Below are 23,830 nucleotides of genomic sequence, written 5' to 3'. Positions count from 1 at the left end.
CAATTTGCTGTATATTGGCCGTACCAAACGGAAGATCAGAACCAGGCTCATAGAGCACAGAAGTTGTATCAAAACTGGGAAAATTACGGCGCCATTGGTACAGCATTGCATTAATGCTCAACATAAGTTTGTTGATTTGAAATGGCTAGTTGTGGAACAGGTGCATTGTGGCCCACGAGGTGGGGATATTCAAGCCCGCTTAAATATGCGGGAACAGTTTTGGATTTACTGGCTAAACACAATAGATCCGGCAGGTTTTAATGAAAAGATAAACTGGTATTCCTTGATTTAGACCCCGCCGGTTCCTACTGATAACCTATGCCAGTTTTCTCCTAAAAGGATGTGCAGTTTATAGTGATTGAAAAACTCTGGAGTGATAATGGTGTGCTTATCCTATAAAAGTTGTGTAGTTAGAGTTTTCGAAGCTAATATCCCAAATGAAGGAGGGCTATCAAAACATTGCATTTTAAATAGAAGGGCAACAGGCATGGCCCGGAGATTTAGGACAATCCTGATGAAGACTAATACTCTGAAGAGTAAGGACTCTTGTGACAATACCCGGTGACGTCATAAGCGGACGTGATAGAGGACACTTAGTTGCCTGCCAGACCCGATCTCTAATTTTGAGACGAGGATTGAGTAGAACTAACGCCCGTTGTGCTATATAAATAAATGCTCCGTGGAGCATTAACATTAAGAATCGTGAATACGTGATGTGATTGAATGGGAACATTCTTTGAGGATCGTATAGATGGATAAGGCACCTTGGACGTGAAGGGAAACTGTTTGTGATGACGTAAGTTCCGGTCCAGGTTATAAGAGTCTCACTTTCAGCGGGATGCCATTTAAATACAAGGGCGGCGGGACGCAGCCGCTGAAAAATTAAGACACTTCAAAAGATGCCAAGAAATTATAAGGAGCAAGAAGAAAATGAAGGAAGCAAATCGCGACTTTGAAGCTGGGCAAATCGTTTATTAACAGATACAGAAGGATATCCCCCTGAGGCAGAACTTCGGGTTCGAAACACGCGCGTGTCGGGGAGAGGGAGACCAACCAAAATATGGGAACAGATGAGTATTGATGGTTCCTCTCGTATCTTTTGAAACCTTTGCGTTATAAAAAGCGGTGATTGAATGCTGACCATTGTTTAGCCTGCTTGCCATTTTAGAAAAAAGGCAAAAAATTTCAAAAAAAGTTTCAATGATGTTATAATTAAAGCAAGGTGGCCCCATACCTATTTAGGAGTCTGTATGTTTTGACAGACCCTCAGAGTGAGGGGCCTACATATACTTGGCTAGATTGATTTTCATGAATTATTGACCAGTGATACGATTGTTTCGTGTTTGTGGGTGTCTGGGAAGAACATGTATGGAGAACAAATTACCCTGATGGCCTTAAAGTCTCTTTTCATTTATTTCAAACAGTTTATTTCTAAGTCAATATACCCTTAAAAAAAAAAAAAAAAATTCAGCATAAATCTATCAGAAGTTAGCTATACTGAAATGCACTGTCATGCATCTGCAGTTTTAATGAGTCTGGCAAACCTTTCCAACAGACATTTTTCCTTTCTCCTCTTACAGCAGTCTGAGGTGTTAATTAGTGCCTTCAATGACTCTCACCTACCATGTAGAGCAGGGCTTCTCAAGTCTTATTTCATGGCACACTTTCGAGTTTGCTCAGTCCGCGTGGCGCAGCAACCCATTTTCTGCACACAGTCTTCACCCCCCCCCTCCTTCCCATCGACAGGAGAGGGGGGAACAGCACTTTTTTTCACCTGTGTTCGCCTCAATATGATACAAGGCCCGCACGTTCTGATGATTACGACGACCCTCACATTCAGATGTCAGGTCAGAGCGGGCCGAGGAGGCCCATACAGGAAAGAGGTGCTGCTCTCTTGGCAGCTGGAAGAGGGGAGGGTACGGTTACCAGATTTCTGGTTAGTGAACCTGAAACGCTTGTGGCGCTAGTAGGGAGAGCGAGAAGTTCAATTATTCTGGGAGGAGGAAGTCCCCATATAGTAATCTATTTTTCAAAATATACCTGAAGGGCATTCTTTTAAAGTTTTGTTACCAAAAATATTTTTTGGGCCTAACAGAAAAGCCTCAGGGCTGGCAGGGATGTCCCAAATGCAAGAGAATTAATTATGCACCAGAGAAAATCAAATCGGCCAACAAAACCAAATTATTTCCAACATGTAAATTCTATGTTGGAGATACATCCAGGCCGTTGAATTTGAATTGTGTTTCAGAGAATCTAGTTTACTCTAGCATTAAATATTCCAATCAAATTGAAAATGAATTTATTTCTCTATCTTTGTTGACTGGGTGTAGTTTTTCTAATCATGTTGGTTCCAGTCTCTTTTTTCAATTTTTCTTCTTGCCTGTTTTAAACTCTTTTTTCCCCCAAGCTCTCCTTGCCATTTTACCTTTATTCTCTTGCCTGTCTTCATCGTGTCTTTTGATACCCCACTCTCTGACATCAATCTTTTCATTTGCTACCATTTCTTTCTTCCCTACCTGTAAATCTATCCCTTAAATCACTTCTGCACTCCATCCACTCACACCTAGGATCTTACCCCTCTTTCCTTCACCTCTTTTCTTTTCACCATCTCACTCCCCGCCCCCCCCCCCCCCCCCCCCCCCCCCCCCCCCGCTGGTTCTCCCTGTCCCACTCAGCTCTCCATTTCTCTCTCGCTAGGTTGCTCCTCCCATTGATCTCAAAAAAAGACTGCAGGAGTGAAATGGCTCCACAAATTTTCCAGTGGCATTTTTCCAACAGCCCTACTGAAAAGCATTCAGAGATTTCTAATGTCCCAGCAGAAAACAAATGAATTTTATAATACGGTACAGAGGACTATAAACAGAAAAAAAAATGGTTGAACTTAGCAGGTTTGGAACTTGTAAACAGTAACACCATCATGAAGGCTTCAGCTCCTGATGCTGCCCCAGTCACTCACTTCTCAGCAGTATTTAGTCTCCACTTCTGTCCCACACAAACACAAATCAGAACAGAGAGAAGGCAGCTGGGTGTGTTGGAGACTAAGCTTAAGGAGGCAGAGGGTTCCCCTATGTTGCTTCCGGTCTCAGATGGCTTCGACCCCGGTGCCTCACCTTTCTTTGCTCTCCCCGCTAGCCTTGGGAAGATGGCTACCACCGCGTCTGCATGCCGCTCTCTCCAGCGTCCCCGGAACAGCCTCATGCCATGTTTCTCTTGAGGGCCTCATAGGGTGCGCACGCCACCCACGTCTTTATCCACATCATGGCAGGAACCTCGGGGGCATCCCCTTTGAGTGACGTCACGCCATCCGGGTATCTACCCTGCCCTTCGTTTGCTAACAAATCGAGTTAGCAAGGATTGGACTTTTCCGGTCTAAGCTACTCTGCCGCTTCCTTGCTGCCGCTGGAAGCTCTCTGCCCTTTGGGGTAATTCTCTAACCTGGGTACTCGCTCCTTGGAGGCCCTTTACTTTCTTTCAGGTGCCCATCAGGATCAGGCTAATCGCTCCTCGAGGGCCTGCTCTCCCTGCCTCGGTGCCTGTATTCAACTACTTCTGCCTGCTGGGATCTCCATCTATACAACTACCAACTTAGTGAGTAATCTAACATTGTCAGTCTGTCTCATCTACAGATCAGCACTGGGAACCTGCATGCCCTATACTATCATTGCGAGACAGGCCTCCTCTGCTGAGGGCCCCTGGACTGCTACCTCTGGATCACCTCACTACTGCCACCTCTGGTGGTATCATTCTGCTGTACAATAAAAGACAAATCTCAGTGTTTGCGAGTCTAGAGTCTAGCCTAGTACTGTGGTTCCTCACGGGGCTCCTCCCCATGGGAGTGGCCATCACCACAGTACCCAAGAATCCACTCCAACACCTCAAAACCATAACACCCTGCTTAGTGTGGAGATGAAAGGCTGGTTCTGAAATAGCTTGCAACAGGTTAAACCTCAGGAGATGAGGAAAAGATGAGGAGATTGGGATGTGGGGGTCAAACCATTCTGAGTTCAGTTCAAGTGTACGGTATGATCCTTGAGCTGAGTGAAATCCTTTTTTGGCCTTTCGCCGAGATTGAGAAATATGTACAATAATTGTGTCATGATCATCCAAAGTAGGAGGATTAAAATTACTGTCCAATAAACAATAAATCTGTACATGCCTGCAAATCAGAACAGGGAGAAAATACAAATATCAATGTGAAATCATCAAGAGACTGAGGTAACACGTTTCTTTTTGGTACTTGGTTTCCTGATCATCCTTTAGAATTCCAGCTCAAATGAACTTGGGCCTCTGTTGGGATATGGCGCCATGAACATTCACGCACAAAAAATGCCAGGAAATTTCCTCTATTTTTACATTTCCTTTCCAAATCAGCCCACCCCTCATAGCAACAGTCCTTTCCAAAAGGTCACAAACTGCAGCTCTCTGGCTAACATAGATGAGAAGTTTGATCTCTAGGTGTTGCCACTGAGTAATGCCCAAAACTCTACCCTTCCCCCAGACCGTGAATTCTGACTCTGTGGCATCCCCAACCCCAGGCAACCCATGGATCAAAAAAAAAAACAAAACAAAAAAACACACAGGTCTAGGAATTAAAACCAGTTCTTCCATCCGGCAAATGCGCAGCACTGTCACTGATCTACCGGGCTGGCCTCAACAAAGTCTTTTTGAACTGATTTAATAAATCAAACGAGATTAGAAAAGGAAGGTGTACTCCATGGAATACAAAATTCTTTTCAAAGATGTTCTTTACACAGGTGCCTTTTTTCTCAGATGCTGCAAAACTTAATGAAAGTCATTTTCAAAAGGTTTTACATGAGTAAATGAGCCTTTTGAAAACTGCTATGATATATGTCACTTTTACGCACGTAAATCCTTTTTCAAAATAACCTCCAATGCGCATAAAGTGCAAAAGGACGCAGATGGAAATCAACAGGGACATAATGCATTCCATACTACTTACAGTCAAGAACATTTAACAAAGGAAATGATCCTACTGAATAAGTGGCAGACATATATTAAATAACGTACAGCAAACTCTGAGAGCAATTCTAATTACATGCATACAATAATTCTCAATGTGACTGACTCATTCAAGTCACTCTTAATTCAAAAGACCCTATATAGTCTGCATTTGCTTGTAAAACAATTTAAAACAGTAAAGAGTATATATAAAATAGTTCTTAATATAGCAGACACATGTACAAGTGAATTTGAATGTAATAGACAACATATTTAATGATGACAGGAACATGAAATGCAGTGAATTACTTATTCAAGTCTGCTACACTGAGATTTTGTATATACCGTATATTGTGATTTTATAGTAACACTAGCCGTTAAGCCCGTAACAACGGGCTACATTAATTTTTTTTTCGGTCCATTTCCTTCCCCTCATTCTCCCTCTCCTACCTCCCCCCCCTCATTCTCCCTCCCCCTTCTCTCCCTTCCACCTCCCCCTCATTCTCCCTTTCCCCTTCCCCTCATTCTCCCCCCCTTCATTCTCCCTTCCACCTCCCCCCCCCCCCCACTTCCCCCTCCCACTCCTTCTCATCTCACTCTCTCCTCCCTCCCCCTCCCCTCAGTCACTCCCCTCCTCTCCCAGCTCATTCGCAACCCTTTCGGATGGCGCGTGCGCCGCCGCTGCTACGGGTCCTCCCAGCGCCATTTTTGTCAACAGGCAAACTCTGGCCGACATGCTCGCCCGCGCATGCGCAGTAGAGCTGCTCTCTACTGCGCATTTGCGGGCCGTCTGTCAAAGCCCATTTATAAGGTAGATTGGCCTGTGAATTTGTCTTTATTCATTGTTTAATATATTGTTAGCCCATTTACCTGACAGGACAATTTTCTTTAATTTATTAAACTATTTTAAAAAAAAACCCCGACAATTACCACTCTTATATCACACTACCCCAATCTCCTATCTCCTCCTCCAAATCTACAGCATAGATGAAGGACCCATGTGTCTATGTTTAGACTCCTTATTCTTAACAGTGTACACAACACATATCTTACCTAAAGACATAAGACACCACATAGTGCCTGTTTGCAAGTATAAAATACATTTCACCTCATACTGCCATCACTAGGTGGCCAGATGATCAGTAAACTTGCAAGATGATGCCAACAAACGTCCAGTAGGCCACAGCAGCCATTAAAAAAACAAAAACGAATTTAAAAAAAAAACATGTTTGATTTACATTTTTCCTGTAAGTGTCATGCTAGGTTGAATGGCAACAAACATGCCTTTTATGATTTTAGTAAGCTGGAAGTTTTCTTATCAAATAGAGAGGTACCACAAGCTGATAGTTAAAACCCATGATAGTTAGATTTGGCAGCTTAAATTGATAAGATATATCTGTTGGGTACATACCGTAGTAATTGTACATTTATTTTATTTTGATAATGCCCCCCTTCTTTGTGGTCTGTTTCCATTGATTTTGCATTTGAGTGTATCGCATTGTTTCCTTTATTTCTTATGGAAGTGATTCTTGAATGTAAAGATCTTTCAGATATGTTAATATTAAAATTAACTAAACGAATTAAAAAAAAACAAAAAACACACATGGGTTCTGCCATCCCTGTCTACCACCAACATTCAGCGAGGTTTCATGTTCCACTATGAAATTACAAACACACATCGCTGAATGGACAGATGGACCAAACGGCATTCAAAGCATCAAAAATGCAAAAACAACTGGAGATTATAAATCCACTTAATAAAATAAAATTCTAATACTTATTCATTTATTTTTTGGACATCAAAATGGAATATTTTCCTCTTCGCCATACAGCACAGAATGTTGAAAGGATGAATAAACTTTAACACTATTTTAGAGTGAATATGCAAATTCTGTATATAATTCAAACTACATTAAATGCTATTAGGGTTTCCATCTATTCTGTTTTTCATGTTGTATGTAGGAGTTTAAAATCTCTTTTCCATTTCAATAGTGCACTACGGTAGTTTCTACAACTTATTACACAGCAGAAGTGATCTGCATGGCTGAGTGCTTCCATAGTATGACTCAAGGGAAAGTGAACCATCTACATTCCTGCGTGGGTGAACAAACAAACCTCAGGAGCAGATTTGCTTGCTCTGTGTAAAGAACGTTACTCAAGTTAAAAGATACAGATATCCTATTTAGCAACAGCACTTAAAAGATCTCAGAAGCCTGATGTGACTGAACAGTATTTGTCTTTGTTCACATTCAGAATCCAAAATAAAAAGAGATGTGTGTGCCATACAGCAGAGAGAGGTATGCACAAACAATGTGGGATTACACTGCAAGGGGTAACTAACCTTTCTGCACACTGAACAAAAGAAGCCTGCAAGCTAGCTGCCAAAGGATACATCATGAGCATACAGTAACAAGAGTCAATTACTCACACAACTATTCCACAATTGTGACAGCAGGTATCTGGAGAAACAATACTGCTTTTCCAGTAAAAACCAAATATAAGTCTTTCCTCACAAACACACAATCTCTCTCTCTCACAGAGAGAGAGAGAGAGAGATTTTGTGTGTTTATCGTAGGTCTATATATATTTGGCTTTATACAGAGGACAGTGCAGATTCTTGAAGATGTTTTCCAAGGATTTAACAAAATAAAACAGATTTTATAGTTAAAAAAAAAAAAAAAAAAAAGGTTTTTGCAGATCTACGATTGTAACAACTGGTGTTAGACTTCGTGAAATACATAGTTGGAACCAGTGCTGAGGTCTTTTCCTCTCTTATATATAAACAAATATAATATAGGAGAAAATTACTCAATATAGAGAGAATTTTAAATTAATTTTTCAGTCACATAAGTCTTCCCACGATTGAGTTTGAATAATAGCAACATTAATTTGTTTATTAGTTATACCAGCTAATTTATTTCGATTGATGCTTGATACTGGTATTTTCCTGATTTCTGGATACATGTACATTTTTAGCCACACTGAGGAAGAGAAATTTTCAGATACCTGATGAACCTGGGTAAAACGCTTTTTACATGTCTAAAATTTGCTTTGAAAATTGATCTCCCCCTGAGGAAACATCGCAGAAGTCATCCCAACTTCACAGTGCTTCACGTGTCTCTTGATATGCTATTATCTCACAAGCAATGGCCCACCTGCACAATTCTTTTGATGAAATACTCCTACACAAAATCGATTCTATTTATCACACATCCCAAATCAGTGATGTAGCAAGGGTCTCTGGCGTCCAGGGGCCAATACATTTGTGTTGTCTCCCTTGTGCCGCCCCCTCCCTCCTCACCACCATCACCATCCTCCTGGTAGAAGTACTTAAAGTCACAGAAACAGCAGACATTTAAAACAGCCTCTTCGTGCCTTCAACCTGCGTGCAGCTGAGAAATAATACAAAAAGAGGCTCCTGGATGCCCCCTACAGCCCGGCAGCTTTGGACCCCCCTCCCCACTACGTCACAGATCCCAACTGCACAGTTCTGTGTCTCTTGTAAGAAACAGTCTCCCAACTGCACTGTTCTCATGATGTACTAGAGAAGTACATTAAGAGAAACACCATTTGGATACTGCTTCAGTTTTCCCTTGCACCAAAATGCTGAGGGGAGTGCTTGAGGGATGAGATGCCTGCCAATAGTTTACAGGCTCCAATTATCTTCCATAAGCACTACAGTCCTTTCTAAGACCATATACACACACAAACATAGGTGCCTTTCAAGCTGTTCCCCTATGTTTTTGTTTGTCATGTATGTTTGGTCTTGACTAGATAGTCCCTGCTCCATGGAGCTTAGAGTCTCTTATGTGTTTGTACAGCACTGTATGTGTCTAATAACACTTTAAAGATGATAAATAGTAGTAGTATTATGTTTGCAACAAGTGAAGCATGTTGAAACAAGTGGCAAAATCACATTGAAGTGTATAGCATGAACTCAACCATGTAACGTAAGAACCCCATCACCCCATCTACAAATCTGTTAGGAAGCATTCCCAAAGCCAAGAACTTTGCAAATGGGACACTGCTTTTGAGATAATAGCATAACAAGAAGCATGCAGAAACTGCGCAGTTGGTAGATTTAACATAAGTCACAGAGGGATTCAGAAAACTGTGGCTGATATATAGAATAAAAGCACTTAAAGATATATGCAAAGAACTGGATAGTTAGAATGTAAGTCAGTTATGGGCACATCGCAAAATATTCTTAGGTAAATGAGCTTAATGAGATTTTACATCATTTTTTAAGTAGACTTAGATCTCACATCAAGATGCAGAGAACTGTGCATTTGTTTCACATTTATTTAATTTAACCATTGTTATATACCGAAACTTTTGCAATAACTTCGAGCCGGTTTACAAATGTTTTTAAACAATTCATAAATAAATCCTAAAAATAGTTCTTCAAGAAATGTAAAATTAGCTACAGAATTAAAAGCCTAATATACATTGCCCAAAAATAAAATATATCAAAATAAAATAACTCCCATTCAAATTACAAGTTACAATAGTATTAAATAAACTAAAACAATTCCAAATAAAATAAAAACACTACCATGGACTAGTACGAACAGCACATCAAGAGATATACAGAACTTTGCAATTGGTACATTAATGCAGTGGCGTAGCCAGAACTGACTTTCTGGGCGGGCACAAGGTTAACCTAGGTGGGCTGTAGGCATGCAGGTCTGAGACCTACTAGTTGTATTCTTATTGATAAATAATGCTATATAGTGCACCCTACAGTGGCTTTCTAAGTAGCTTGCAACAGCCATTATGCATCATGTGTGAAACAAACATTTTACCTCAATTATTTCAAGCCCTTACCAGCATTAAAAATTCCTTATTAATCTGTATTAATTTATATATTTCTCAATTTATTATGCTCCTTGTTGCTTGTAAACCGATGTGATATGCATATGAATGTCGGTTTATAAAAAGTTTTAAATAAATAGTAGTTTATAAATGCATAAGTATATCATGTAAAAAGCAAAGAAAACAAAATGGATCCAATCATGAAATAAACAAAAAATCAATGCAGAAAGCCAGAAATCATCATAACTACAATAAAATACAAATTAATCATTAGAAAAGGTGCAGAGCAGAGCTAGGACAATTCACATTACAACTAACATGAAAAAAAAATTCAAATTCTGGTGTCACCTCAGCAAAAATATCCCTCCACTGCTAAACATTTTGTGAAGTAACAATAACTCCTGCCAAAAAAAAAAAACAACCCCGACATCTAGAACCTTGCCATTTCAGACACACACAGGCAAAACAGAGACCGACCCTTACCTAATATACTGGCCGATACAGTATAGTGCACTCCGGTGGAGCGCATTGTTAGCCCGGTTTTGACGCGCTAACTTTACCCCTCTTACAGTAAGGGGTAATAGCGCGTCAAAAACGTGCGTCCAACCCCCCCGAAACTAATAGCGTCTGCAACATGCAAATGCATGTTGATGGCCCTATTAGTTATTACTGCACGATACTAGTTTTGGCCAGCACCGGGGAAGTGTACAGAAAAACAGAAAAAAATGCTTTTCTGTACACCCTCCGACTTACTCTCATAGCGATATTAAGTCGGAGGCCCCAAAATTTAAAATAAATAATTAAAAAATTTAAATCGCCCGGCAGCCCGCGGGTTGGTAGACGGATGCTCAATTTAGCCGGCGTCCGTTTTCCGAACCCGTAGCAGTCAACGGGCTCAAGAACCGACGTCGGAAAAATTGAGCGTCGGCTGTCAAACCCGCTCACCTGCGACTTTTACTGAATTGACCTGATAAAAATAAGACTACAAATTACTAACATAAACATGCAGACAAAATAAAATAGAAAGTCTGAGAAACTAGACTCTGAACAGTGGAATACTGAAGAAAAAGCAAAATACAGAAAAATAAGAAATGCATATTCCCAAAAATGTCATATTCCAATTGCTAGAATCCCAAAATATATATTTTTTTTACCTTTGTCATCTGATCTTTATATTTTTCTAATCAGTTGGTCCTAGTCTTTTTCCCACATTCCCCTTGTTGGTTATTTTCTCATTCCTTTTTAGGATCTCTCTTCTCGCTCTGTTTCTTCTCCTACTTCCCTCACACACACACAGACACCCCCTATACACAGGCTCATGATTTCTCTCACAGACTCCCTCACAAACACAATTTCTCACACTCACATTCTCTACATATACACACACATACAAACTCTAACATGCTCTACCACAACAAGCTCTCATTCTGTTCCCCCTGACTCCTATTCTCACACACACAGATTCCCATTCTTATACATACAGAAATGTACACCTAGGTTCCCATTCTTGTATACACACAGATGCACACTCAGGCTCCCATTCTCATTCACATACACACCCCTCGGGCTCCCATTCTAATCCTTCCCCCCCCCCACACACACACATTCAGGCTCCCATTCTCACATCTACACACAAAGGGGCTTTTCATTAGGCAAAGCCAAACTCCTACTTCCGCTGCCACGGGGATGGGATCCCGCGACAGCATTGCTGCTCCGGCCCTCTTCCGGGTCAGACGGTCCTGGTTGGGTCGGTCTGAGCCCAAAGTGGGTGGGCCATGGCCCACCCATGGCTACATCACTGTATCAATGATGAGTATGCTTGACTTTTTGAGTTCAATATTTTTCAATACTACCTTTTCCATGATTTTTTGCACATAAAAGCAAGTTTGCTTTCCGTAAACAGCATCTTCCATAGATAGTAGGATGAATTAGTCATGCTGTCTGGGAACATCCCTCCGGGGCGGCTAGGTGGAGCTTCTCAAAGATGACAGAGCTTTGCTCTGTGTGCGGCTGTGCGTCCTTTCCTGCACTGCTCCATTTTCTCCTCAGTCTATTCCAAAGCATGTCTACAAAGTGTGAAGTGGAGATGTTCTGGGACAGTGGCAGGTCAGCATGGCTAATTCATCCCACTATCTACGGAAAACACCATTTACGATACCTGATTGGAGTATGGATCTGCCCATCACCGCATCGGCTTGCTGGTTGATGGGAAATTAAAGTATGGAGTGAGGACCACGAAATGGCTTTACATATGTCCATTATAGGAACCTCCCGTAGGTGAGCTACCAACGCTGCCATCACTCTCACCTGATGGGCCTTTGGAAAACTGGTTAGGGTCTCTGATCTTCTATTGTAACAGAACTGAATGCACTGCGAAATCCAAGTCAAGAGAGTCGTCTTGGAGACTGGCAGACCTGGGGCATTCGGGTTGAAGGAAACAAATAGTTGTGAAGTTCTAGATTCGGAGTATGTTCTACGCTTATAATAGGCCAAGGCTCACTTGCAGTCCAGCCTGTGGAACCGCCTTTCACCCTCGTATCTGTGGTGGCTTCGGAAAGAAGGTTGGCAGGGTAATGATTTGGTTGATGTGTAAAGCCTAAACTACCTTAGGTAAGAATGAGGGGTGTGTCCGCAAAGTCACCTTGTCATGATGAAATTCAAGGTATGGTGAATAGTGAACCAGCCTGCAACTCGCTGACTCTTCTTGCGACCAAAAACAGAACTTTCCAAGATTGATATCTCATATGACTACTTTCCAGAGGTTCGAAGGGGCAAGCGTCAGCTGTTTCAGAACTAGGTTGAGGTCCCACGAAACAGGTGGCCTGTGAATGGGTGATTGCAGCTTTAAAATTGCCCTTCATGAACCGGGAGACTAGTAGGTGCTTGGACACCGGTAGACCATTGTAGGGATGATGGTAGGCTGCAATGGCAGTGATGTGTACCCTCACCAACGCTGTCGCCAGTCCTTCTTGATAAAGGGAATGGAGGTACTCTAAAAGGAGTTCCGGTTAGCAGGAGAAGGGGCGTATACCCTTGATGTCGCACCAAGCAGAGTATCTAAGCCACGTGCCCTGATAGTTCCTTCTGGTAGAAGATTTCCTGGATGACACCAGGACCTCCTTAATCTCCGAAAACAAGTATAGGTGACTTAATACTGTCCTTTCAACCTCCATGCTATGAGACGCAGCAAAGAGTGCATGGGATGAAGAAGGGTGCTGCCGTCCTGCATCAGCAGATTGGCATTGTGGCCGAGAAGAATAGGTGGTTGGATGGAAAGATGCTCTAGATGTGTGTATCACAGCTGTCTGGGCCAAGCTGTAGCTTTCAGGATGAGGTCAGCAACGTCCATGATACATTTCTGTATTGTTCTTGAGATGAGCGGGACCGGGGGTTTAGCATAGAGAAGCCCTCCCCATCCATGATATGAAAAATGCGTTCTGCGCGAGTTGCTTCTTGCTGGGGTAGACAGAGCAGAATGCCTGTACCTTCCTGTTGCGTTCTGTAGTGAACAGATCCATGTGGGGAAGGCTCCAAGCTTGGAAGAGGTCTTCCGCCATGTCCTGGCGAAATTCCCATTCATGTGGATGAAAGATCCTGCTTAGCTTGTCTGTTTTGGAGCAGGTAGGTCATCTGAAGAAGACTCCTCCGCCCATTCCAGGATGCACACCGCTTTCTTGCACAACATCCAGGAAATGGACCCTTCTTCCTTGTTTATGTAGGACATCGCGACCTGATTGTCTGTGTGAACCATGACGGTTCTTCCTTATAGGATCCTTGAACATGTGTATGGCATTCCCAATTGCTTGGAGCTCTAGGAGGTTTACCTGTTGGACTCTCTCCCAGCTGGACCAGAGTCCTTGAGTCCGTACTTGATCCAAATGGGCTCCCCACCCTTTGTTTGAGGAGTCTCTAGTGAGCATCAGCTGATGAGTCGGAGGGTGAAGTGGAGCACCGACTGAAAAAGCTGCTCTCATGCTCCTGGTCAGACTTACTCACCAGGACAGTGGATGTGAGAGCTGTGTCCGTTGCGCCTTTAGCCCTAACTGCATTCACCGAATGTGTAAACTGGTATGCAGCACCACATAGATGGCTGCTGCCATTTGGCCCAGCAGGGTTAAGATCTGGAGGGCCGAGGTGTAGCTAGTCTCTCAATTGAATGGCCAGGGTGTGCAGCATGCAGGTCCTGTCCGCCGGAAGGAATGCTCTGCCCTGTGCAGTATTTCTACGGGCCCCCATGAACTGCAGTTTCTGGGTTGGCTGAAGACTGGACTTCTCATAATTGATAACCCAGCCAAGCCCCTCCAGGCATTGGATCGTTGCTTCTAAGCTGCGCTGAAGAGTTGCCAGTGGCGGTGCCACTATCAACCAGTCGTCGAGGTAAGGGAACAACTGGATCCCCTGCTTCCTGAGATGGGCCACTGCTACGGCTAGACACTTGGTGAAGACTCAAGGCAGACGAGAGACCAAATGGGAGCACCTTGTACTGGAAGTGACGCTTGTTGACTTGAAAACACAGGTAATGCCAGGAGGAATGGTGCATTGGGATGTGAGAGTACGCATCCTTGAGGTCCAGCAAACACATCCAATCGTTGGGTTGTAGAAAGGGAAGGATGGACTTGAGATGTCATCTTGAATTTTTCCCTTTTCAGGAATTTGCTGAGAACTCATAAGGCCAAGATTGGGCGGAGTCCTCTCAATCTTTTGGGCATGAGGATGTATTGGGAGTACAAGCTCCGATTCAGCTGACTGCTGGGAACTCGCTGGATAGAAGATGAGTAGTTTGGCAGCTTCCTCTTGCAGACCGTGATGGTTCTCTGATGTGGCCTTACTTGATGAGGGTGACCAAAATGGGGTGGGGTCTTTATCAGAAGACTTATGAGGAGGCTAAAGGACCTAAATATGTGTATCCTAGAAGAGAGGAGGTGCAGGGGAGATATGATACAGACCTTCAGATACCTGAAATGTTTTAATGATGTATACTCTTCAAACCTTTTCTGTTGGAAAGCAAATAATAGAACTAGGGGTCACAAAAAGAAACTCCATAGGGGATGACTCAGAACCAACATCAGGAAATATTTCTTTTTTTTATATTTATAACTTTATTGACAAGAATTCAAATACAATTAAAGATATTTAAGCACATAACACTGTGTGAAAACACAAACTTTTGTAAGTTTTTTTCCCCCCCCTCTCATCCCACCCTCCCCCCATCCCCAAAAGGTATACACAGCTGGAGAGCAAAAGTCACCCATGTCCCCAATAGGTATGAAAAGCAATGAGAGATGATCAATAAAAGTCCCATTCACGACTACTTATACTGAATGTTATCGTGTTCGAATTTATCCTTATGAGTATCAGTGAGTATCGGTAGAAGCGGGAGCGTAGCATCAGATCCTTTAGCGGGAAAGTGGTAATGATGGAAGCATTGTCAATTAAGTAATTAGTCGATTAAGCCAGTGAAGATGGGGCGCCCATGTCTTCTGAAAACGTTGTAAGGTATGATGTTTTGCTGCTGTTAGTCGACTTAATGTACAGACATTGTCCAGTCGTAACAGGACAGCGGCCAGGGTCGGACTCTGTCGTGCCTTCCATTCCTTTGCTATTTCCAGCCGTGTCGCAATACAGGCCTGGACTACCAGTGCATGATGAGTGTGGGGTTGCGCACCGTCTGGCGCATTCAGTAGGGCTGTGTCCAATTGTAGGTGGATCGGGGTATGCAATATCTTGGATAAATGTTCCTCAATCTGTGTCCATAAGGGTTTTATGCAGTCTCCCGACCACCACATATGAATATAGGTTCCTATAGAGGCACACCCTCTCCAACATAGATTAGACGTGCTCTTTGAAATTTTGGCCATGCGTTCCGGTGTGAGATACCAGCGGTACAGCTGTTTGAATCCATTTTCCACCAGTGCCGAGGAGATGGAGGCTTTACTCAGGTATCCAAAGAGAGCCTCCCAGTCGGAGTCCGAATACTCTCTGGGTAAGTCCTTCTTCCAAGCCAATATATGTGTAGCAACATCTGAGAGTTTCGCATTCAACAACTTATATACTTTAGCAATAAAACCTTTATACTGGTTTGGAACAGAACAATAGCCTTCAAACAATGATTTCCCCTTCAATAAGTGTTCCTTAACCTGAACACTGTGGCAAAAATGCCAGAGCTGTAAGTAGGCCAGGTACTCAGTAGGGGGTATGGAATATTTATCTCTAAGCGATTCAAAGGATAGGATTCCCTCTCCACTCCATACATCTTCGAATTTGATAATTTTTTTAGTTTTCCATAGGGTGAAGGAGGATAGAGGTAGTCCCGGCTGGAAAGTAGTATTATGGAACAGGTGTGTAAGATAATAACAGGACTTATCACCCACTAGTTTAAACCTCCAAAGTTTCCATATATTTAGCGTATGCCTAGTGGTAGGTAGCATGTGGCTCGTGGGTCGCCAAGACTTGGGATCCTGCCACGCCATGGCTGCTAAAGGCATCACTGGAATTTGGGATTGCTCTATTATCGCCCAGTGTTTAGGAGCGTCGGACTGATGCCAAATTATCAAGGGACGCAGCTGCACTGCCACATAGTACCAGGTAAGATTAGGCACTCCAAGACCACCTTCCATCTTGGTTTGGTATAACACCCTACGAGGCACCCTAGGTGGCCTCCTTTTCCACAAAAAACCCAGCAACTTACTCTGCCATTGCTTTAATAACTCTGGCGGAATCGGAACTGGTAAGGATTGGAATAAATATAATAACCGCGGGAGAACATTCATTTTGGTTATAGCCACACGGCCCTTCATCAGGAAATATTTCTTCACGAAGAGGTTGGTGGATGCCTGACAAGTGCTTCTGGAAGATGTGAAGTTGAAAATGGTGAATGAATTGAAGAGGGCATTGGATAAATACTGTGGATCTCTAAAGTCTAGAGGTGGAAATGAAGAAAAAAAAAAGTGCATGGGAGTAACCTGCATGGAGAGGCAGCTACTACCCCTAACAAAAGGCATGAGGATTGCTATCTTTAACTAATTAGCTTTCATGATTTTGACGCAAATGCAATATCACTCTTCACTTCAATAGCAGAGAGAAAAAAAGAGGAACTAGATTCAGATGATTGCAAACGCTGGACCCTGACTTTAGGGGAAAAGATCAGGACTGCTTCTACTGCCAAATCCAAAAGCAATGCACATTCAAGCAGCATTGTCTGAATTATCAAGAAGATGGCTCACCCTGTAAAAAAATGTTACTAGCAGTAATTTTGTTATAGGTATATCAGTTGCTTGGTTTTGATTGTTATTATTACTACCCTTAACATAAGGCTTGGGGATAACCTGCACAGAGCAGTAGCTACTACCTTAAGAAACTTATTGGGCAGACTGGTTGGTCCATTTGGTCTTTTTCTGCCATCTTTACTATGTTAAGTAAATTATGGCCATCTATATATTTAGTAATTTTGTTCTCTATTTATAATTTCTACCATTTTGTCCAGCACTAATTAGAGAACAGTGAGCCCGACGTTTCCTTGATCACCCCTGGAACCCTTTTTAAAAACAGGCATTATGTTGGCAACCCTCCAATCTTCAGCTACTATAGATGATTCTAAAGATAGTTTACAAATGACTAACAGTATGCCTGCAATTTCATTTTTCGGTTCTTTCAACACTCTGGGATGTATGCCATCTAATTCAGGTGATTTGCCTCACTTTAATTTGTCAATCTGCCCTATTTCCAGGTTCACTGAGATTTGTTTCAGTTCCTCTCAACTGTCACCTTTAAAAATCATTTTTGGCATGAGTATCTCCTTTATGTCTCTCTCAGTAATGACTGAAGTAAAGAATTAGTTTAGTCTTGCTGCTATGGCCTTGTCTTCCCTAAGTGCCCCATTTACCCCTTGATCATTTAATGGTCCAACTGCCTTCCTCGCAGACATTTTGCTTTAAATGTACCTGAAAACGTTTTTATTATGAGTTTCAACTTCCTGGCATGCATCTTTTCAAATTCTCTCTTTGCCTTTCTTACCAATGTTTGCCAGTGCTTATACTGTTTTCTTCATTCAGATCCCTTTCACATTTTTTTGAAAAAAATGTTCTTTTAGCTATAATAACCTCTCTCACCTTACCTTTTAACCATGCACATAATCGTTTAGCCTTCTTTCCAACTTTTGTGATGCATGTACTGAATCTGGTCTGGGCTTCAAAATTATATATTTTTAAACAAGGTCCATGCCTACTGTTAACTCTTAATCTTGGCAGTTGCTCCTTTCAGATTTTTCCTAACCGTTTTCCTTATTTTAATTTCCTTCCTCCAGTTAAGTCAAATTTGATCATGTTACATTCAATATTGCCAAGTGGCCCCAAAACCATTACCTTTCACACTAAAATAGTTCCCCCTCTTATTGATTCTTGTACCAGCTACTCTATGAAGCAGTCATTTATTTCATCTAAAAACTTCAACTCCTTAATATGTCCCATTTACCCAGTCAATAATGGGGTAATTGAAATCCCCCTTTATCAGTATGCTGGTGATTTTGTTAGCTTCCCCAATTTCTGTTAGCATTTCATTCTGTGCCTATTCATTCTTGCCAGGCAGAAGGTAATTCACTCCCAATGGAAGATTCCACATTAGGGGTTTACCATTCAGGAAAAGGATCTAGGCACATAACACGTTGAAATCTTCTGCTCAGTGTGCAGTGTGCAGCCAAAAAAGCAAATCGAATACAAAGACTTATTAAGAAAGGAATGGAGAATAAAACAGAGAATATCATAGTGCTTCTATATTGCTCCATGGTGCGACCTCATCTTGCGTATTGTGTGCAGTTCTGGTTATCGCATCTCAAAAAATGATAGAGCAGAATTAGAAAAGGTATAGAGAAGGGCAACCAAAATGATAAAGAGGATGGAACGATTCCCCTATGAGGAAAGACTAAAGAGGTCAGGACTCTTCAAACTGGAGAAGAGACGGCTGAGGAGAGATACAATAGAGGACTATAAAATAATGAGTGGAGTAGAATGAATAAATTTTAGTTAGTTGTTTACTCTTTCAAAGCATATAAAAATGATACATTTTAAGCTAATACTTTTATTTTTACTGAACGCATAAACTCTGGAATTCTTTGCCTGAGGGTATGGTGAAAGCTAGTTGTATAGCTGCATTTAGAAAAAGTTTGGACAAGCTCCTGGAGGAAAAGTTCATAAAACATTATTAAGTTGGAGTTGCAGAAATCAATTTCTTATCCCTGGGATAAGCAACATGGAATCTACCTACCCCTTGTGATCTGGATTGGCCACTGTTGGAAACCAGATACTGGGCTTGATGGACCTTTAGTCTGACCCAATACAGCAAATCTTATGTTAATGCTATTTTATCCCCCTTTTAACATGGAATTTCTATTCATAAAGATTCTACAGTGCATTTTGTTTCTTAAGAACCTTTATCCTGTTTGACTTAATGCCCTCTTTAATATATTGTGACACCCCTCCACCAATTTGATCCATTCTAACACTGAGATATAATTTGAACCCTATCACACTGACCCATTGGTTATCCTCCTTCCACCAAGTCTCTGAGATGCCAATTATATCTACATCTTCATTCAGGGCAATACATTCTTAACTCTCCCATATTATATTTTAGATTTCTAGCATTTGTATACAGACATTTGAAAGTACGTTTTTTGTTTGCTTATTAGTTGAGAAGGGTAATTTGGATTCTTTCAACTCCGTCTATCTCATTACTTAACAGCACCTGGGCCACTTTTGCATTTACTGCAACCTCTCTATCGGGAAGCCTTAACTTCCCTGATGTGTGCTCCTGAGCAACTGTCGGCTTTCCCCCCATCACCTAGTTTAAAAGCTAGTAAATCTCCTTTTTAAAGGTTAGTGCCAGCAACCTGGTTCCACCTTAAAGGGAAGCCCATCTTTTGGAAAAGCCTCCCCGCCCCCCCTTCCCCAAAATGTTGCCCAGTTCCTACCAAATCTAAATCCCTCTTCCCTGCACCATTGTCTCATTTATGCACTGGGACTCCAGAGCTCTGCCTGCTTCTGGGATCCTGGTGTCACACCAACGACATATGATAAATACTGCAAACTTCTTTATACTTGCACTTTGAAGGAGCACAAATGCTATTTACAAGAAGACTGGAGGCTGTAACATACATTAATGAGACTCCTATTCAATTCAAATGTTCCTTTTCTCTACTTCACCAAATATGGCAAAAACCAGACATTCATCTTTCAGATTTTGTTTTTTTCACTAATTTTTTGACAGACTATTTCTCCTTTTGCAAAGTTCAGGGAAACAGTATAAAAAATAGGGAGGAAAATTTATGATCCAAAACCCTGCCCCAATTCTGGGAATTTTTTTTCACTAGAGCAGGGCTGACTGACCAACAAATCCCAGACTGCAATAATCTGGTCAAAGTAAACTTTTGGGGGAAAGTGGAAGGGGGGAGTTGTGGAAATGTCAGTCCTCAGTCTCAGAGTTTGCCATTCCCCTTGACACACCATCCAATTCTTCTTGACTATCATGATTTGAAATTATAAATGATAACACTCACCCACTAAAGGCAAATTCCCAGATCTAAACAGAGTTTTAGATGACAATTTTTTTAAGACTGTACCCTTACCTCACAGGCTGATGCAGAAAGGTGCGTTTGCTGAATGCACAGCTTTACCTGCATTTCAGCACACATTTTGTGAGCATATCCCTTACTGGTGATACAGCAATGAGTTTTATGCTCACCAAATGTTTATTCAAAATGTGAGTATTGCTTAGTGCCCCTGCATGGAAATCCCATGCAAATGAGAGCATTAAACAGTATTCTCTGAGGCAGAGAGGTACGCTGGCCCTAATCCAGGTTTTGTTAAAGCTGGAAACTTTACTTCTGGTCTGAGGTAGAGTAATGTTTCCAGCATTGCTGCGCTGGCACTTTAAACAAAGGGACAGGGGAAAACAATAAAGGTTTTCCTGCTCTGGCCAGATAGCAGGATAAGTATGGATTTATCTAAGTGGCAGTGGCTAACTGGCCAAATAGCCGGTTAAGTCCATACTTATCTAGCTAAATGACAGCAACTGCTGCCACTTAGTCAGATAAATATAGATTTATCCGGCTAAGTTGCCATTTAGCCAGATAAGTAGTCTCTCTCTCTCAGCGATACATGTTTCAAAGAAAGCACCCCTTTCCTTGAGTAAAACGTGCATTCAGCTTATGCTGAATGCACATTTTCCAATCTATTTTTTTTTAACTCTAGATGCATTAGCATATCATTAGCTTACTGCATCAGGAGTCAAAAAAAATTGTTTGTAGCTGTGCGCTGAAATGCAGTGCATGGTGCCTTAACATATAGATTATTGCATCAGCCTGAAAGTATCTTGCAGGTCTTATATTACTTGTCTGTATCAGGAATATTAGAGAGTAGCCCCAGTAGCCTGGATCCTACTGGTGTTGCTTAAAAAAAAAAAAAAAAAAAAAAAGAAAGAGTCAATGTAATAAAATCCGCACTAAAATTGGCATTATATTTTGTGTCGATTTGTGTTATAAGTGCGGCGCTGCAGGATGTAATAAAATAAAAGTATACAAATAAGACCTGTGCTAAAAATCCACGCTAGGTAAAAGATACACACCAAAACCCACATGAAAGCCCTTATGTAGAAATCCACACTAATGTAGAAAATGCTTGAGAGTTCCTTTATTGGCTGTGTAATGTGACATGAGCCAAAATGATTACTCTTACCAATAAAAGATATCAGTCTGCAAAACATTATAAATTTTCCGGTAAAATGCTCTTGAATTAGATAAGTACATATCTCTCAAATCTCATTTCAATCTCAAGTTACTGTTCTGCAATATTGTTTCAGCTTCAGATACACAGACATTCTGGAAAATGTACAATTACAGTTGGCATGGTTTATTCTCAGGTATATGCACTCAAATATGCATTCAGAATTATTTACATTTGGCAAGGCTTATTCCTGGAGTGTTTTGTGTACTTCAGACATGTGCTTTAACTTTTACTCCTGCCCTGATACAGGCACTAAAAACAGCCAAAAAAGACAGACACTAACAGTTCTCTCAGCTAATAGGGCTCTCTGCATTACTTATAGTTAACTGCTTTGTTTACATGGTAATTGCATGGGCTCGTGCTAAACCAACTGTGTGTTTTTACTGATTTTTGCATGTTTTGTTGGCATTAAAATCTGTATTACATACATGAATAGGGTGAGCACAGAAAAACCTGGGCAAAGATCAGTGTCAAATAACATGGATGATTGAGTGGTTTATTACATTGCCCCCGGATGAGTATTTTCTTATAAATGTTACTCCACAAATACAGAAAAACACAAACTTCTGGATTTGTTTAAAGGGTACTATTATTCCTCCAAACCCTTATAACATAGCATTAATGTGTTATTTTCCCTCCACAGTTACATGAAACAGCATTATACATCTGTAGTGAGTGCATGCCTAAAAGCCATTTAAATGACTGGTGCAGATCTTCTGGTTGCAACAAGTGTTAGCGAGAAAACCACTTACCTCCAGTCTGACAGCAGCAATGTATTGGTCATAATGGTCCATCATATTGGGAAAAAATGTCATGTTGTAGGCCATGCCCATACATCTGGGAACCATGATCGGTTCACATGTGAACTGACTGTGTCCCTGGACATGGGAAAAGGCTAAGCCGCAAAAGACAAAGAGTTCCAACGCTCCCATTCTCCTCAGTAGCATGATAGGCCTTCAGCACAAGGTGAACAAGGACCACAACTATGGGGATGTGATTTTTGCCCGGACACATATGTTCATCCTTGTGCCATTTTCAGAGGATACTCTGGCTATGAGAAGAGACTCAGATCGCCGACTCTTCAGAACACCCCTCATGCTGCAGGTAACAGTCTTCTTTGCAGCTTACCGACTTACGCTCAAGGTCCTTAAAAACAATTAGAAAACCATATTAAACATCAGAAGTGGCAGGTTAAAAGCTGCAACAACCATGTAAATAGTAAATGACATTTTACCATTAGAAAATATATGAGCTGCACGGGTGTCAAGAGTACAGGAGAATACGAAAATGCCCAGTTCTTGCTAAACCATTATTTGACTAAGAAAAGCTGCCAACATTTTTTCTGTACGTTAATGTATACAAACATTTAGGCCAGACCTGGAAAACCCTCTCTTCCCGATTATTTGGGCTGGCCAACCAGCCCGGGAGCAGGAGGAGGAGGAGGCGGCGGCCGCAGGGCACCTAAAACTTACAGCATGGCGCCGGTACTCAGTTGCACTGCGGGACTCAACTCCTCTCCGTAAGCTTCCTCTCTTTCCCCTCGGCCCCTTACTTCTTCTCCGCTCGACCCCAACGGATACGGCGACGACAACGACAATCCACGAGCGCTGCGCCGTCAGGCCGCGAGCTCCCAGGCCCAGCAATGGCGCCACCCTCCGGGCGCGCGCAGCGCTGTCCGCTGCTGGGAAACGCGTGCACAGGAGCGTTGCCTGGGCGGGCGCGCGCGCCGACCTCCTGGGATTGAGGGCGTTCCTGCCGCCGTAGGGGGCGCGGCAGGGAAGGAGTAAGGATCAAGCTGCTGGAGGGAAGGGAGGCTGCGGGACAGGCACTCCATGGCTATTGGTGGTTGCAAATGAAATGGTCATGGAACAGGGTCGGCTTTATCCTTCAAGCCTAGGCTCAGGAAGAAGGGTGGGGCGTTGTGGTCCTATTCCAAAAACGGAATGACGGTGTCTGTCAGTGGTGTAGGAACAGTGGCAGGCGGTGGGGACTTTTCACATTTGCAATATATCCCGGCAGTGCTTGCTTACAAGTACTGCTTAATTGGCGCAGCAGTACTCTGTGAACAGACCCCTTAAAATAAGGCATCCCAAACTTTTAGCCAGGGTGTCCCAATGTTAGCCCTTGAAAATTCATATGACTCCCAGAGGCAAAACCAAAACAGGGTTGTGGTCTCCCTCTAGCATCACTCCTCACTCTCCTGCACTCCAGGTGATCCCCTCTCTCATTCCCCTCCCCCCAGAGGACCTCTTTTCAGCCTCTTCCCCTCCAGGGTACCCAGT

At 42.2% G+C, this 23,830-nt stretch overlaps 1 protein-coding gene across 2 annotated transcripts in view; it reads right to left on the bottom strand.

The window, feature by feature from the left end:
- The window catches only part of FZD6 (frizzled class receptor 6), a 95,354-nt gene extending 71,985 nt beyond the window's left edge, over window positions 1-23,369 (bottom strand). The window contains exons 1-2 of one of the 2 annotated variants that reach the window (XM_029591853.1): window positions 23,021-23,369; window positions 22,301-22,694 (exon numbers count right to left, since the gene is read on the bottom strand). In XM_029591853.1, coding sequence (XP_029447713.1) covers window positions 22,301-22,495 — 195 coding nt within the window. In that variant the 5' untranslated portion in view covers window positions 22,496-22,694; window positions 23,021-23,369. The remainder of the gene's footprint in view (window positions 1-22,300; window positions 22,695-23,020) is intronic. The other variant, XM_029591854.1, reaches the window with a different exon arrangement.
- Between the last annotated feature and the right edge of the window lie 461 nt (window positions 23,370-23,830).

Source organism: Rhinatrema bivittatum, chromosome 2 (genome assembly GCF_901001135.1).
Source record: "Rhinatrema bivittatum chromosome 2, aRhiBiv1.1, whole genome shotgun sequence".
Classification (NCBI taxonomy): domain Eukaryota; kingdom Metazoa; phylum Chordata; class Amphibia; order Gymnophiona; family Rhinatrematidae; genus Rhinatrema; species Rhinatrema bivittatum.
This window is presented reverse-complemented; position numbering and strand designations above follow the sequence as displayed.